The sequence below is a fragment of the Lissotriton vulgaris genome, chromosome 2_1 (genome assembly GCF_964263255.1).
Source record: "Lissotriton vulgaris chromosome 2_1, aLisVul1.2, whole genome shotgun sequence".
NCBI classification, from domain to species: domain Eukaryota; kingdom Metazoa; phylum Chordata; class Amphibia; order Caudata; family Salamandridae; genus Lissotriton; species Lissotriton vulgaris.
In genome coordinates, this window is record NC_141687.1 from 814,853,350 (window position 1) to 814,870,983 (window position 17,634).

The 17,634-nt window shown below is 47.8% G+C and overlaps 1 protein-coding gene across 2 annotated transcripts in view; it reads left to right on the forward strand.

The window, feature by feature from the left end:
- Nucleotides 1-17,634, forward strand: part of PLEKHA3 (pleckstrin homology domain containing A3) — a 233,909-nt gene that overhangs the window by 73,805 nt on the left and 142,470 nt on the right. For both annotated transcript variants that reach the window (XM_086956203.1, XM_086956204.1), the window contains exon 4: nt 14,275-14,411. In XM_086956203.1, the coding sequence (XP_086812329.1) occupies nt 14,275-14,411 (137 nt within the window). The remainder of the gene's footprint in view (nt 1-14,274; nt 14,412-17,634) is intronic.

Here is a 17,634-nt window from a genome sequence, read left to right on the forward strand (position 1 = left end):
AGTCTGGAATACTTAAGCCATCTGGGAGTATCCATAGCCCATATTGCGTTGCCTGTGAGCCATGACACGATGAGGAGCCGGAGGGGAACAGGGCAAACAAGGGCCCATAGATATATACACAGCGGTGGTGGGTCCTGGTGGGCCCTCGGCGTCCGCGCCCGACAATGCAGCGCTGCTTGCCGCGATCACGCAATCGAGGGATATGCTTGACGCTAAGATAGGATCTGTCGGGCCGATGTTACCCTTCTCCGCCAGGACTTGCGGAATGCGGTGGAGCGTATTACAGGGGCGGAGACTCGCTTATCTGAGGTGGAAGACGACATGACTACCCTTAAACGGAAAGTCGCAGACATGGAGAAGGTACAGAAGGGCCTGGTCTCGAGGGTGGAGGACGCGGAAGGACGAGCCTGACGCAACAACCTGCGCTTTGTTGGTTTTCCGGAAGGGTGTGAGGGAGATAAGGTGGAGTCCTTCATAGCACGGTGGCTGGAGAGCTGGATCCCGGTGGAAGCCCTGTCTCGGTGCTTTGTAGTGGAGAGAGCACATCGGGCGCTGGTGCAGAAGCCGCCGGCCGGAGCGCGCCCGAGGCCGATCATTGCAAAATTCCTGAACTATACAGACCGGGATGCCATCCTGCAGCAGGCAAGGATAAAGGGTGCACTTACACATGACAACGCCAACATCATGATCTTCCCGGACTACACGAGGGTGGTGCAGCAGCAGCGCCAGTCCTTCCTTGCGGCCAAGGCCCGCCTTCGCGGCCTAAAGATCCAATATGCGCTACTGTTTCCGGCGAGGCTGCGGGTTATTTACAAGTCCCGAAAGCTGTTCTTTGACACTCCGGAAGAAGTGTTCCAGTGGACTGATGATACGGTGAAAATTCGGGTTAATACTGCCAAAGAAGGAGAATCCGACTCTTCCTCGAGTGCGATTGCCAGGGAGGGTCTCCGGAGTCAGCGTCAGTGCAGCAGAGGATCACGATCAAGCAGGAGATCGCGCTCGGCTCGACCACGCGCCGAGATGACCTGCCACATGACCAGCGGCCAGATCTGTCTTGATGACAGAGAGACTTGAATGTTAATCAAAGTATATGGTGCTTAAGGGAGCTCAGGTGCAATGCTACCTTAGGCTGGGAGCCCGTCCTGTTCAGTGTGGGAGGGTGGGAGTGACAGCCCAGTTTATATTGGTTGTTGCTGGGGGATCCATTGGAGGACGTGGTGCATGCTCCCCAGTTGGGGGCTAGGCAGAGTTCCATCTGCGACAGGTACTTCCACGTTTGGGAGGTGCGGGTGGGGGGAGGGGGCGGGGTATGGGAGTTTTTGGGGTTTTGGGGGGGGTCCTGTTTGCGTGCTCTCTGCTGCCTACTGATTGCCTTGTACAATGCCGGCTGGCTGTTGACACTACTGGTCCTGGATATGCTGTATTGCTCAAATGTATAATGCTGCGGAGGGAGGGCGGGTAGGCACGGGGTCGCTACGAATCATGAGCTGGAATGTGAGGGGGATGCTCGACAAAATAAAACGGGGGGCCCTATTTCAATATGCCAAAAGGGTGGGTGTGGATGTACTACTGTTGCAGGAAACTCATCTCCTTGGCACCAAAGCATTGTGTCTGCAGCGCTCAGGGTTTACGCTGGCATTTCACTCTGGGTTCACGAGGGGCTCAAGAGGGGTGGTGGTTCTTGTACATCGCAGGGTGCCCTACATACATAAGCGCGCATGGGCAGATACTCGTGGTGCAGGGGGAGGTAGGTGGAGATAGGGTGACCCTCGGTAGCGTGTATGCCCCACCGCCGCTCCAGTGGTCCCTGGTTGAGAAGGTTTTATCCCTGTGGGGCGAGGTGCCCGACTCTTTGTCCAAAGTGGGAGGGGATTGGAACAATGTCATGGATAGGGGCAGCGATAGGTGGCGGAGCGGGGCAGCGGCTCCAGATCCAGGGGGTGTGGGAACCACCACCAGACTGGCTGCCTTAGTTACAGGGCTCGACTGGCTGGACACTTGGCGATATAAACATGGCGCAAGAAGAGACTACACATACTTTTCCGCCGTGCGAGAATCATTCTCCAGACTGGACTACATCTTTATCCCGAGGGCGAGGGCCTCTGGCATAGTCTTGACGGAGATTCTGCCGAAGGCCCTATCGGACCATTCGCCGGTGCTCGCCTCGCTTCATGTGGGCCCGGCCGTTCAGCCGTTTCGGTGGCGTATGTCGGCCTGGCACTTGACCCTAGACGATTATAAAGCGCATCTCACGATTGAACTTGACCACTACATAACTGTGAATAAGGGGTCAGAGGACTCCCCCAACTACTCTATGGGAGGCCATGAAGCCCACGTTACGAGGCGTACACATATCTTGGTGCGCGGCGGCCGGAGGGAGAGGCGTGGTGACCTGGTGAGGCGGGAGGCAGAACTGGAGGTGCTGGAGCGTCGGGCTCGGGAGGCCGATGGCGGGCTGGCGAGACGGCAGCTAGTGCTGGCGCAGCAACAATACGCCTTGCTTCTTATGGATGAGGCGCGGCAGGCCTGGTTGGCGACTTGCAGTCTGATTTACCAGAGGGGCGACAAGTCATGCAAAATGCTGCACCGTCTCTGCCAGGGTACAATGCATGCCCGGCCGTTGCCCCGGATCGTGACCCCCAAAGGGGAGCCCATGCTAGATCCAGCGGAGAGTTTTGCCGGGTACTACGAGACGTTGTATACACCCCGGTAGTGTCTGGAGGCCAGCACTGTTCAGCGCTTTATCGATGACCTCCCGCCGAGGGCTGTCTCGGATGAGGTGAGGGACCTGCTGGACCGACCCCTGTCTTATGACGAGTTAGGTGCCGCCCTGGGAGAGCTGAACCCGGGCAAGGCTCCAGGTCCTAATGGATTTCCCAGCGAATTCTTTCGGAAGTTTTCGGTCCAGCTGGGACCGCTTTTTCGGCCGGTGGTAGAGGAATCGTGCGAGACCGGGACGCTCCCACCAGACTGGCGTCATGCCGAGGTGGTGGTCTTTTTGAAGCCCGGGAAACCCCCTGAGAGTCATGCCTCATACCGCCCCATTTCGCTCCTGAATACCGAAGCTAAAATCTTGGTGAAGGCCCTTGCCACCAGACTCAAGCCGTACATTACGAACCTGGTCCACCCGGATCGGGCTGGGTTTATGCCACAGCGGGCTACCCGCCATAATATCAGATGGGCTCAGGTAGCGGTCTCGTCTTGGGAATATCTGGGGGAGCCGGCCGCTCTGTTCCTTGCGGATATGGACAGGGCCTTTGATTTCCTGAGCTGGACGTATCTCTTTGCTCTGCTGAGCCGTCTGAATCTTGGCCCATCGTTTTCTGGCGTATGTCCAATTACTGTATACAGGCCTTACGGCGTCGGTGCGAGTTGGAGGCGCGGTGTCCCGCCCGTTTCTGGTCCAAAGGGGGACACGGCAGGGCTGTCCCCTCTCCCCGTACTTATTTGCGCTCGCCATTGAGCCTCTGGCGGCGTGGGTGTGCATCGATGCTCAACTCAAGGGCTTCCGTTGGTCGCCGGGCCTCACCGACAAAATAGCGTTGTATGCCGACGACGTCCTGTTTTTTCTTACCGACTTAGACCGATCCGGGCCGCGAATGCTGCGCATCTTACAAATCTTTGGTGAGAGCTCCGGTCTCTACATGAATCCGGACAAGTCCACGTTGTGGACGCTGGGTGGTCAGCGGAGCATTGGAGACTGGGCTACAGGCCTTCAGGTGGCGTCGGGCGGTGTGAAATATCTGGGGGTTTTCCTATCAGACGACGCAGTACTCTCCAGGGACCGCAAGATCAACCCGGTGTGGGATCGGGTACGTGAGGATATGAAGGTTTGGGCGCGGATGCCGCTTTCCATACTCAGCAGGTCTGCTATTTTCAAAATGGTAGCGCTCCCACGCCTGGTGGATCAACTGCAGAACCATCCCCATGTGATCTCGCCCCGCTGGTTTTGGCAGCTTAACTCGGCCCTAAGTGGATTTTTGTGGGAGGGGGGCGTGGCTCGGGTGGCTCTACGGACATGTTTCTTGTCGTCATATACCGGAGGCCTGGCGACGTCGGACATGCACTCGTATTACCAAGCGGCGCATCTTCTGGTTTTGAACGACTGGTGGTATGGCGACAGGGGCGACCCGGCCTACGCGGTTGAGAGACACTTAATGGGCTCAGCGTCCTTGGATATGTTGCTGTACGCGGGGCCTCTTCGGAGAACCCTTCCCTCAGCCACGCAGGTGGTCTTTCATGTGTGGAGGCAGGCACTGAGGCGGATGGGTTGGTGGAATGTCCTTACGCGGGAAGCTCCTCTCTGGCGTAATGGTCAGCTCCCTCAGCTGAACGCCTTGATGGGCTTCAGGGGATGGGACGCCATAGGCATTTCAACCCTGGGCGACGTATTGTCCGGCGACACCCTTAAATCCTTCACAAACCTACAGGAGGACTTCGGGATGCCCCGCACCCAGTTCTACAAGCACCTCCAGTTTCGCCATGCACTGGCACCCTCATTAGTGGGCCTGGAACAGATCCCTGAATTCAGTCCCCTAGAAGCCAAAATATTCATGGGAGAGGTGCCAGACAAGAAGCTATCGCGTATCTATCAGACGCTGGTGCGCCACTGCTCCTCGGACTTGGGCGGCCTTAGAGCCCACTGGGAGAGGGACGTCTGGGACATGGACGAGGAGGACTGGGTGGAGGCCCTTGAAGGTCCCAGGGGGGCGGCAATCTTCACGCGCCTGCAACTGATTCAGTTCCGTTATTTGCACCGCACATACTACACCCGACAGCGCTTATGGAAGGCGGGGCTTGTAGTGTCCCCTGACTGCCTTTGTTGTGGCCTGGCAGTAGGCACACTACTACACACAGTTTGGGAGTGTGCATCGCTGCAGAGGTTTTGGGATGGGGTCCACCACTGCTTAGTCGAAGTATTGTCCTGGGAGATTCTGAGAGACCCTAAGCTAGCGCTGTTGCATGTCATGGCTGGGGAGGGGGGAAACGGGTATAAGCGTCACCTAATGCTGCTGGGGTTCACACTGGCGAAACTCGATATCGCGAGAGCCTGGAAGGCCCCATCGATCAAAGCCTGGAAGAACGGAATGGATTACTGCATGGGTTTAGAACAGCCCATATTTATTGCAAGGGGATGTCCCAGGAAGCATTTCAAAATTTGGAAACGGTGGGCGGACTATCGGGGGCTGGACTTGGACCCACCGCCTGAGGAAGCCGCCCTCCCGACAGTGTGAGGAGATGGACTATGAACAGTGGCAGTTGGCACGATAGGTGCAAGGCGTTGTAATGTACATGTATTCTATGCTACCAGTGGGCGAATGGGCACGCAGGGAGGTCGCGGGGGTGGGTTGAACATTTACTACATCCTATGTTTGTCATGCCTCACGGGGGCTTTCTTTTTTGCTTCAATTGTTTTCCAGATGAATGGACCAAGATAGGAGAAAGATCTCCCTCCTATTCTAGAAAGTTTAAACCTGGGTACACAGAAATTAGCCGCCGTTTGGGATCGTAGGTCGCGAGTGGGTACATAGGGGTGCGCCAAAGCTTTTAGATATTTAGGGGCAGTATCAGCTTTTATCCTAAACATATAGTTTAGGGCTTTAAATTTTATCCGATTTTCTACCCTGAGCCAGTGTAGATCTCGAAGATGGCCTGAAATGCTGGAAGTTTTTGGCACTTTGCAGAGTAGCCTGGCGGCAGAGTTTTGGATAAGCTGCAATCTATGTATCACGGCCTTATTTGCCCCAAGATATAGTATGTTTCCGTAGTCAAGCCGAGATGTGATCAAAGCATTGACTACGGTCTTTTGGGTAGAAGCAGACAACATCCAAAGTCCTGCTGCGTCTACTTCACCTCTCCCTCGATGTCCGATAGTCTAATTTGCGACTGTTTAGTTGCATTTCTCAATATATGGGAGAGCCGCTTTTGCTGTTGCAGTCTGATTGACTACCCTAGGACGGGTTGGGCACTGTCCTGTCAATAAGTGTGACACTGAATTTGTCTTTTGTTAAGGAGTGCTGACGTTGAGTTCTCTGTTAAAGAGCTTATGGTAGCATTTACCAGACAACTCTGTCAAACAACTCACTCTGCTCTAAACACACAAACTTCATGTCTGTTTGGTAAATGTTTTCCTCCAGCCATACATAAATGCACAGGTAGTATTCTTTTCACTTTCAATCCAAGGGTCTAGAGGTTTGTGCGGCACAATTTTAGACCATGGGGCTGATAATTTAAAAGGCGGACCAGCAGCTGGATACTCTGATGTGCGAATGCCAATGATTTTGGTTTATTTTACAGATAGTATTTCAGTCCCTGGAATGTTACCAGTTCCTCAAATGTATGATAACACACGAAATTTAATTCTGGGGATATTCTTTCCCCAAAACCTCATAATTGGTATTTATTTTTGCAGCTATATATAGCAACGTGGCCCATGGGCATCAGAGCACTTTACATGACATTTTACCTGAATTTGGAAGAGCAGAACAGAAATACACACCATCCCTTCTTGTATTTTAATTTTCTCTGTGGGAAGTAGGCAATGTGCTTCGGGCCCTCACTGTGTCTGTACATAATTCCCAATTGTCTTTATAATCCATTCTGCTAAAAGCTGACCACTTTTTTCTATTGCTGGACATTAGAATACATCTCATCTTCCAATTCAAGAAAGGGCTTTATGCCATCAGCTGCCCAAAGCTAAGAGCCATAGCACAGGCTCATGAGAGGAATTGCAAGCCCCAGTGTATCCCTCGCTGCCCCTGACATTGTTGCTGGCTCCAGCCTTGGATTCCTGCTCCAGATGGGCTAAAGGGTTCCAAAGAAAGGCACTTTCTCATGGAAGGGACTGAAAATACTAGTGTACCCCTGGCTGCCCCCAATGTTGTTGTTGCTTCCTAAGTCCGCTAGGGCTGGAACACATATATCAAAAGAGAGGTGAATAGCACAGGCACCCTGAGGGCAAATGACAGGCTTGTCTACAGCTGGAGGAGCCTGGACCTGGCTTATTTCATTACCTTCTCTAAATTCAAGATGATAGGGAATATGAAATCAGCCTCCTTCATGACAACCGGGTCAACAGCAGGAAGATACAAACAACTGACCTCACTAGTTTCTACAGAAAATGCTGGAGGAATAATAAAAATTGAAATAGTAATACTGAGAAAACATTTGTTACTCAAACAGATGCTTGATTCAGGAGGAGTACCCAATTTTTCCATAGTTTGTTCCAACACACAGGCTACTCTATCTTTGTCTGCTAGTGGTCAATACCTCGTCTTTCAAAGTTGAACAAAATGTGCCTGATAACTCATTAGTTGCATTGCAGGGATGTCCCTTTGTAGAGAGTTGGCTTTTAAGCCAATTAATTGGGGACTATGTCATAAATGAATTTGAAACCAGGTTTGGTCCAATATTTAAATCGACAAGCGAGGGACTGACCACTATCTAATCTGGTATATGATGGGAGGATGCAGTAGCCGCATAAACATAAGAATGTTATGGAATAAAATGAATTATTTTGTACTATAATTACATCTTGTTTGACGCAAGGTCTATGCATCTTTGTACTGTACTTTGGTTAGTTAAATGACAATAAAATTATTGAACACTAAAAATGTTATAGAATAGGCAGAATCTTGAAAAACTAAATATCAACAGCGTAGATATGAGTTCTTGCTACCAAATACAAGCACCCTCTTTTTGTGTAAAACTTCTCAATGAAATATATGTGTAGTAGATGACAAAAGTGATGAACCCTGCCCATTTAACAATCAACTAATGTCTATGCTGTTGAAATTTTGTATTTCAAGATTTTGCCTTTTCAATTGTTATGTTTTATGTTAATGTGGCTCGTACATTCTCCCACCACATAGTTAATTCATCTCTAGGTACAAGGGATTTAACCTAGTCCAGTGCAATTCTTAGCCACTGGAAGATTTTCCCATATGAAATAGGGCGTTATTGGGAAAGGGGATGCAGGAAAGAGCCCTCCCTTTTTTCTCAGTTATCGAGTCTGCTTTGTCACATAAAAATCCTCAGGTTTACATACATGTTGCTACCCAGACCACCATTTATCCTTCCCCCAAATGAAGCACGTGGAGAAACTGCAATGTTTGGCAACTGCTCTTCTGTTAAAGCTCCATATTTAGAGAGGAAAAACTAATGCCATCTGGGATACAATCTTCAACTTGCCCCACAGGCTACTCCCTTTTTTCATTGTTTTGACAAAATCCCCGCTCAGAATAAATCTACATGAAGACTTTATGGCCCTAAAAACAAAACTATACATTGGGTACAATACAATTTAGTGGGTTCTAAAATCAGTTTCTCTGACATACAGATGGTGAGGTGTTGAAGTTAGTTTGACAATTCCGTAAACGCAGTAGATCATAACTGTATTATTAATTATTCATTTTAAAAATGTGTCCCTTGTAAAAGATCACTTTGCTTTTATTAATGGCAGGTCTTTCACTCTCTTTAAGGCCACCCCTGCCCCGCATGGATATTTTGATAAACTTTCTTCACTCAGATCTTCCTGTAGGCCTTTTCCAATTCCTAAACAACAGCATAGAAGTAATGCATTTTCTGACATGTGTTGTTCTGTATTGAGAGAGTCTCTCTCTCTCTCTCTCTCTCTCCCTCTCCCTCTCCCTCTCCCCCTCTCTCCCTCTCTCCCTCTCTCCCTCTCTCCCTCTTCCCCTCCCTCACCTCCCCCCTCCCTTCCGTTGGAGACTTCTTGAGCCATCAGCAAACCGATGGCTCCAAAAAGGCTGACTTTCTACTTGATGCAATCCAGTCTTCAAGGAAGTTGCAACTGTTTCTTCTCTGCCTAATATTTGTCTATATCTAGCTTAAATACACTTTTTCTGATTGGTTTTAAATGTTCAGGCCTCACATCGAATGATGTCAAATGCAACAATTAACTCCTTAATCTTGTTGCATCTCCACCTAATTTTATAAATATTAGCAATAATGTGAATATATATATACATTGATTCACTAGCAAACTATAATAAAGCAAATGTCATGCAGTATACCCGTGTAAACAATACTAAATGTTGCATGTTTTTATAGAGTACAATTGTGCTTTCAAATAATGAAATATATGAAAACAAGGGGGTGGTCCTTAAGCAGAAATGGGCAGAGTACGTCACAGGTTTGCCTGCCTGTCATCATTTGCTGACAGTGATTGGCTGCTTATATCTGCATACTGTATTTCTTCTTCCTTGTCTTGTGATTAATTCCTACTTGCAAATGATAGACCTGTGTTAGTGAATATGGCCCAGCCTTGTCACATACGAGTATTAGGGGTACTGATCGATGAACCTACAGAGGTCTCCACCCCAACACTTCTTCCAACCAGGAGGTTCATTAATAGGGGGTTGGGTGTTTGGTGGTGAGGTATTGCTTATAGTCAAACAGATGATATATATGTGTGCTGTTCTTGAATATGGCTCCCCTGTGTCAAAGAATATGAAATGAGATTGAGTCAGTTTCGAAGACTCCTTCACTTGATAATTTTTTTTTCTTCAGTTTATATTTGATTCTGCCTTCCTTTCTTCCTCAGGATGGGCGTAAAGCTATTATTGGCAACAGCATTTAAGAAAACCAACTCATTAAATATCCAAGTCTTAAAACTGACCCCTAGTCAGGGCTTTAATTTGACTGCAATAAATATTTATAATGACTTCTAACACCCCTCCTTTTCTTAACTTCGCACATATGGCATCCCTTTTATGATAAGTTTTGGTAAGCCCCCTCTCTGGTAGGACCATAAACAATTATCTCAGTTGGTAATTTTAATGACCAGAACTATTGTCTGAGAAGGAAGGAACATTAAGGCGCACTCACCACGTGGATGCACCTGCTGGCCGTGAAGAAACAGATGCCCCAATGTGTGACGTATTTTACATTATTGCTACTTGTGACCTCATAAACTTAAATCTGTATATTTCAAATTATGCTGCGATGGCCAGAGGTGCTCAAAGCATTATTGAGTGGGTTTTTGTTAGCCCGGGTTGGGAGTTTTAAAACTATGCCCATTGCCATTTAATGATTATTTCCTCTCTGGTATAATATTCTAGGGTGAATCATCCCAGAAGAAAGATTGTCATATGGAAATAGTACACACTACACAGTGAAAAATGTAGCTCTATAGTGGTATTGGAAAGAACGGTCACTAAGTCATTAGATTCCGCTGAAACGTGTCTGGATTAGCTTGCTAAACACACTTTTTGATGGAATATAGTAGTTTAACATGTAACCTAGCTGAAATCCTGAGAGCCCCCCCTTTTAGTAGGTTGCAGCCTTTACGGTATAAATGGTGTGATCAACAATGTAGACAGGCATTAAAGCTGTGCATCTTGTTCTTAGAGAAAGCCCCAGAGACCAACTAGCTATTGTGAATTGTGGGAAAGAATATACCGTTTTCACCAGGAACAGTAAAAAAGTTTAAAAAGAGTAATCAGTGGTCTGGTTGTTTAAAAGCATCCCTCGCAAAGGACCGGAAAAAGTGTTGGAAGATTGTGAACAGCCCTATTCTACTGCTAAATGTCAGCTCTAGAACTGATGTGAATATTTTTGCTGATGTAAGGGTGTCACATTTTACTATTGTGTATGAAACCTCTCCATTGGAAGTACCCCAGTTTTAATTACCCATTTAGATTTTATAATTTATTTCTGTATCAGAAGTGATTAATGTAGAATTGCTTTCTAACCCACAAAGCATCTAGCCGTGATGAGACACCTATGGACATACATAAATAGAATATCCATTCATGGAGCCCCTTATTATCAGTTGCTTTTAATGCTGCATCCTAACAATCCCTGAACGTCAGGGCGGACAAACTCCGCCGTCGGTGCATGATGGATCACGAATGGCGTCTGAACTCGGACGTGGCGCAAGGCCTCGTTCAGCAGTGGGGAGAGCCTTGTTTAGATCTATTCGCCACAGAAGAGAACGCGCAATGTCATCAGTTCTGCACGTTGGAATTTCCAAGGCGGCACTCGCTCGGAGACAATTTTCGTCGCGAGTGGAGTTGCGGTCTGTTGTACGCCTTTCCGTCTATACCACTTCTGCCCAGAGTGCTGAAGAAGATCAGACGCGACCGGGCCCAAGTCATCCTAGTGGCTCCGAACTGGGCACGAAGATACTGGTACCCCGAGCTACTCAGCATGTCTGTCGATTTCCCCCGATTCGTCTGCCTCTTCAGGAGGACTTCTGTCGCAGCAGCAGGGGACAGTCCTCCACCCGAACCTGTCCAGTCTCCACTTACATGCGTGGAGATTGAGCGGCGGCAGTTGAGGCCATTTGACTTGCCTCCTGAAGTCTGTAATGTGATTCTGGCAGCCAGGCGTCCCTCCACAAAATTGGTATACGCCTGCAGGTGGAACAAATTTGTGGAATGGTGCACAGCAAAGGCTGTGGATCCCCTTTCTGCCCCTCTTTGAGAGGTTCTCCTCTTTCTTCTTTCTCTTGCCCAGCAGGGCTCTGCTCTGGGCACTCTAAAGTGCTGCCTCTCTGCCATTTACGCCTTCTTAAGGCTCCCTGATCAGCCCTCTTTGTTCAAGTCCCCAGTTGTAAATAGGTTTTTGAAGGGCATCACTCATATGTTCCCTCCTGTTCCTTTCGTGATGCCTCAGTGGAACTTGAACCTTGTTCTGGCTTATCTGATGTGCGCTCCCTTCGAGCCACTTCATAACTGTCCTCTTCGTCTCCTTACTCTTAAGACTGCATTCCTGGTTGCCATGACCTCTGCCAGGAGAGTGAGTGAGCTCCAGGCTCTTTCTTCTCAAACTCCCTTCGTTTCTGTCCATCCGGACAAAGTTGTGTTGCGGACGCGACCCTCTTTCCTGCCCAAGGTAGTCACAGCCTTCCACATCGGGCAGTCCATCACTTTGCCCACCTTCTTTCCGCCTCCGCATCCCTCGAAAGAGGAAGAGAGGCTCCACCGTCTGGACCCAAAACGTGCGCTCTCATTCTATCTGGACCACACACGCCAAATCCGGGTGGATGACCAACTCTTTGTTGGTTACGTGGGTGCTAAGAAGGGACGGACGGTGCACAAACGGACAATTTCTTGATGGGTCGTCTTGTGCATCAAGGCTTGTTACTCTTTGGCTCGAAAGGAGCCTCCTGTGGGGCTACGTGCCCATTCTACTCGGGCCACGGTGGCTACTACTGGGGAGTCCACTTGTAGGAAATCTGTCAGGCAGCTATGTGGACCTCGCTGCACACGTTCGCAAGACACTACAGCCTGGACAGCCAAGTCTGGAGAAATGGCTTTTTCGGCCGTTCCGTTCTCCTGGACTTACTGGTGTGATTATTGGTTCGCAGACCCACCACTGGGGTTGGTATTGCTGGGGTATCTATTCTAAGGTAAGGAATCTAATACTAACCTGTTTCTTTCAGATGCACAAGTTACTTACATTCAGTAACGAAATATCTGTAAGACATAGTAGTTAGTATTAGATTCCTTACTGCCCCACCCATCCTCCCTTTTCTGCGAACCGATATCTAGGGTTAAGGCCATCCTCTTTCATGGCCCTAGTTTTCATGCCACCAGTGTTAGTTTTTATCATGGGTCTGCGTTTCTGGTGCGGAAAAGCTGTGTATAAGAACTGACGTCAGCGCACGAGGGCGGCGTTTAAGTACTCCGTCATCCCGGCGCCAACAACCGACGCGGAGCCGCAGACAATGCCTACCGACGCGCAAGGGTACTGCGACGCAAAATTTTCCGGATCCAGTCTGACGCCTGGGGATATTCTAAGGTAAGGAATCTAATACTAACTACTGTTTCTTACAGATATATCGTTACCAAACTTGTGCGACTAATCTGGCGGCGGTGTTCTGGATGTTCTGGAGTTTGTGGGTAAGGTTCTTGTTGATCCCGGCGTAGAGTGCGTTACTGCTGTCCAGTCTGCTGCTGCTGATGGCGTAGGTGACTGTTTAACTATATTCTAGGGGAATCCAGTTGAAGGTCTTTCGTAGGAGACAACGGGTGTGGAAACAGGAGCAAGTGACAATGTTGATTTGGTGGTCCATTTTGAGTTCAGAGTCTAGGATGATTCCGAAGTTGCTTGCGTGGCCAGTGGGGGAAGGTGGGCTCCCGAGGGTTCACCAGGTGTTGTTCCAGGCATCGAGATGTTGGCCTATAATGAGAACTTTGGATTTGTCCGTGTTTAGTTGTAGGCAGCTGTTCTTCATCCACCTGGCAACTGCTTCCATTCTTTCTTGAAAGTTGTGCTTGGTGATGTTGTGTTTGTTGGATGGGGAGAGGATGAGTTAGGTGTCGTCTGTGTGCGATACGATGCTGAGTCTGTGGGATCTGATGATGGGTGCAAGCGGGGCCATGTAGATGTTGAACAGGCGATGGTGGCGGATCTTTGGGGGGCTCAGCAGGAGGTCGGTGTGGGATCTAAGAGGAAAGGCGGGAGTCTGACCTGCTGCGTTCTGCCAGAAAGGAATGAGCGGATCCAGTCGAGGGCCTTGATGCAGATTCCTCCGTCGTGTAGTCTGCGGGCTAGGGTGCGGTGTGAGACTGTGTCGAAGGCTGCGGAGAGGTCCAGGAGGATGAGGGCTACAGTCTCTCCTCTGTCGAGGAGTGAGCTGATGTCTGTCGCTGCGAGAAGGGTGGTTTCGGTGCAGTGGTTCTTACTGAAGCCTGATGAGGACAAGTAGAGGATGTTGTTTTCTCCTATGAAGGAGGCGAGCTGACTTTGAACTGCTTTTTCAATGACTTTAGCTGGGTATGGGAGTAAGGAGATCGGTCTGAAGTTTTTGCCGTCAGTGGGGTACATTGAGGGTTTTTTCTGGAGAGGGTGTGCACATGTCCATTGCCACTGGCAATGAGAGAGGGCTCATGTCAGAGCGGGACCACTGGCAGCATCATGAGATTCACACACACACACAGTAAGGATATCCAGTATGTGCTGTTGTTGATACTGGTCCCAGACACGAAAAGGGGCTTTAGGGAAGAACATAGTGTATGACTGGTAAAACACTTTATTGACATGTGATGGGGGGAGGTTGAGCTCTAAAATATGTTTAAAACAGTTGAACACGAATGGAAATTCTTTAATGCACAGGCTCTTCTTTCTGTATTATTACTCATAGGGTATGCTCAATAGAAATGTGAAGTTTAACAGTATTGTAAAAAGCGTGCTGTCTGAGACACATCCAAGCTCTACTAAAGAATAATAAATGCATGCAATAGGCAAACCTGTTAGTGTTGTATGTAACCAATATGTTTTTGTTTTGCTTCTGTATTTCTCTAGAAATCGGTGAAACCAATGAATCTCTTAAAACCAAAATGTCTGAACTTCGACTTTATTGTGATTTATTGATGCAGCAAGTTCATACAATACAAGAATTTGTTAATCAAGATGAAAACCATTTGACACCTAGCACTGAGGTACTAGACTTTAAATAGTTTTTCACACTGCACCAAGCTGTATTTTTCAAGTTGCTTGCCTACTGCTTTTGGAAAATGTTGATAATGACTGTAATTCTGCTTTCTCTTCTTAAGTTATGTTATAGTGTCTTCATAAAGCACCTATGTGGCAACATGGTCACTTCAAACGTTTGATGCTGAGAAATGTGTTGGTCATCGGTATTACAGTGTAGAGAATATAGAGAAAAATATTTTGGCCCTTATTTTTTCCTAAAGCAGGATGTCATTTTTTATAAGCTCCCTGAAAGATAGTTTATGTTCTGAATTGACTTAGAAGAAGAAAACTAGGGCAATCCTCATCTTGAAGCTATGGTAGAGCAGAACAAAGTCCGATATCTGTTTCCGGAAGGTCTGGAGCATTAGGACCTATTAGGAACTATCATTGCTATTCATTTTGGTAATCTGAGGCTGGCAGAGGATTAAAAGGGATCTGAGGTGGGTTGTCCTTGTCCTAGAGGCCAAGAGGTTCTGTCTGTAAGTAACATTGTTTACTGTGATAACTATAGAAAATAAGTATGTTTAGGACTGGTTGGGTACATGTAGAAAATCTGATCAGTTCGTATTCATACTTAAATTAATTTTTGGGAGGCATCTGTAGCAGTTACCCACACTTACCATGGTGCAATAAATCAGCATTCAAACGGTCGTTGCTAGCTCCATGAGCCAACTGCCCACAGTACCTATTTTATAAAATATCTAAAAGAACGGAGAGGCAGCATCAATTACATTGTAACCCAGTACTCAGGATGAGGCTCTTTCATAGAATTTGACAAGTAACACCAGGAGAGAGTCCATATCACAAGAAAGTGGAGTGCAGATGCTTGTGTCCATATTAGTGGAAGAGATGATCTTGGTGTCTGAGTCAAGTTCTTCAGTATTGGATCTTCCATAGATTCACATGCTTGAATCATTCCCCGCCGTCAAAGTGGGAACCCCACTCAGTGAAGCACAAGTGGGGCTAAAGAATCCCTAGCGATAAGGGGAGCCTGTCTGGGGAGCAGGGTGTGTTGCATAGGAATCTATGAAAGATACCAATATTGGAGAACTGCAGTTACAGGTAAGTAGGTTATTTTGTTCTCCAGTATTGGATCTTTCATAGATTCACATGCTTGAATAAGAATAGCAAGCAGTTACTGTATTTGTATATCTTGTAATGTTAGCGCAAAAAGTGGATAGTGGGTAGAAAATAAATACATAACATATTCATATGCAATTTAGTAAATGAATATATATAGATATATGTATCATACATTAAAATCTGTATAAATACATAAGCAAACATATGGAACCAAATGACACTCCCCTTATTGAAGTAAGTGGTGTAGTAAGACCTGTCCAACCGCTGCATCACAACGTTGCAGCGATTCCAAGTAATAATGCTGCATGAATTAGAGGCACAATCTTCCAAGTCACAGCATGACTTATCGTCTCCAGAGGCACTTCCGCAAACAAAGACGTTGAGGTAGAAACTGACGTAGTTGAGTGTGCTTGATTTTTACTGTGAGGGGCTTGCCAGCCTGTCAGTTCTCATGAGTTGTTTAGTGTGATGGAAGTACAATTTTAGGTATGATGAGAAATCTAGCGTATGACTAGACCTCTCAGCTGGTGATGTTGAAATCTTTAAAAATTACAACATTTTCTAGGTTCATTGATGCAAAATGTAATGTAAATGGGTCCCTATAAAGCACACAGCTACTCCGCAGAGTGTCCCGACGCTAAGGACCATTCAACAGAAGACCAGCCATTATCGGACAAGCACTGTAGACTGTTACTGCTGGAACAGCCAGTTTTTTAACTGTTTCCTAAAAGTTAGCAGATCCTGGACCTGCCTGAGAGGCAGAGGCAGGCTGTTCCATAACCGGGAGGCCACACTTGGAAAGAGCTACCGCCTAGTCCGACGCGAAAAAACCTGGAAATTGACATCAGAAGTTGTTGTGATGATCTTGTGGCTCTTTGATGCACATAATGCTGAATCCTATTCCAAATATAGATGACGTCCGTGTCATGGAAGACCCTTAAAGCCAGGACCAATGCTTTAAATTGAATCCTTTTCCGAACCAGCAGCCAGTGCAGGGACTTCAGATGTGTGGACATTCGTGCTCTGGGCCCAACCATGAGAATAGCTCTAGCCCGCGCATTCTGGACCACCTGCAGACGATTTAATAAGTACTGCGGTAAGTCAAGGTACACAACGTTGACGTAATCAAGCCTTGACATGATCAGGGACTGGACAACTGTTTTCCTGTGCGCAACCGTCAGCAGGGGAAGAAAGTTTTTTAACATTTTTGGCACGCCAAAGCAGGTGCCGGCCACAGTTTGTATCTGGGCCTTCATTGATAGTTGGGCTTCTAGCTTGACCCCCAAGATCTTTACAGTGCTCACTGAATCTACTGGGAGGGACCGGTCTATTGGCCACCACTGGTACAAAACTTCACAAGGAGGGTGGCCAAAGAAAATGATCTCATATTTCTCTGGGTTACACGATTCAGCCAGGAGAAGACCTCCGTCAGGCAAATATTGATTTCTCCACCTCTGAAATCAGTGCCCTTCTCGCAGGTGAACAGCAGTTGAGTATCATCTGCATATGATACCATTTTAGCGCCATGTGACTCGGCTAGCAGCGCGAGGGGGGCCTTATAGACATTAAAGAGTGACAGGCTCAGAATAGATCCTTGCGGAACGCCCACCTTCATAGCAGGAATGGGGGCCGCAAAGGAGGGGGGACCAGATTGTTTGCTGGCGGTCTCTAAGAAAGGACGATAACCACTTGAGCATTGTGCCCCCAACGCCGCACTAATGGAGTCACTGCAAGAGCCGGTCGTGGGGCACGGTGTCAGAGGCTGCGGAGAGGTCCAACAGTATCAACACTGCTTTTTCCCTTTGTCCCATGTCTTTTTGATGGCTTTGGAGACCTCCAATGGTGCCATTTCGGTGCTAAAATTAGCTCTGAAACCCGACTGGCTAGGATGTAATACATGGTTAGCCTCCACATATTCCGTGAAATTAAAATTCACACATTTTTCCAAAACTTTGGAAAAGAAGGGCAATAGAGATATTGGCCTATAGTTTGAGGCCACCTCAGGATCAGTGGCAGGCTTCTTAAGTAGAGGGAGGATTTTGGCATCTTTCCATATATCCAGAACTTGCCTTTTTAGCAAAGAAGTATTCAAAGTCCAGTTGGCCG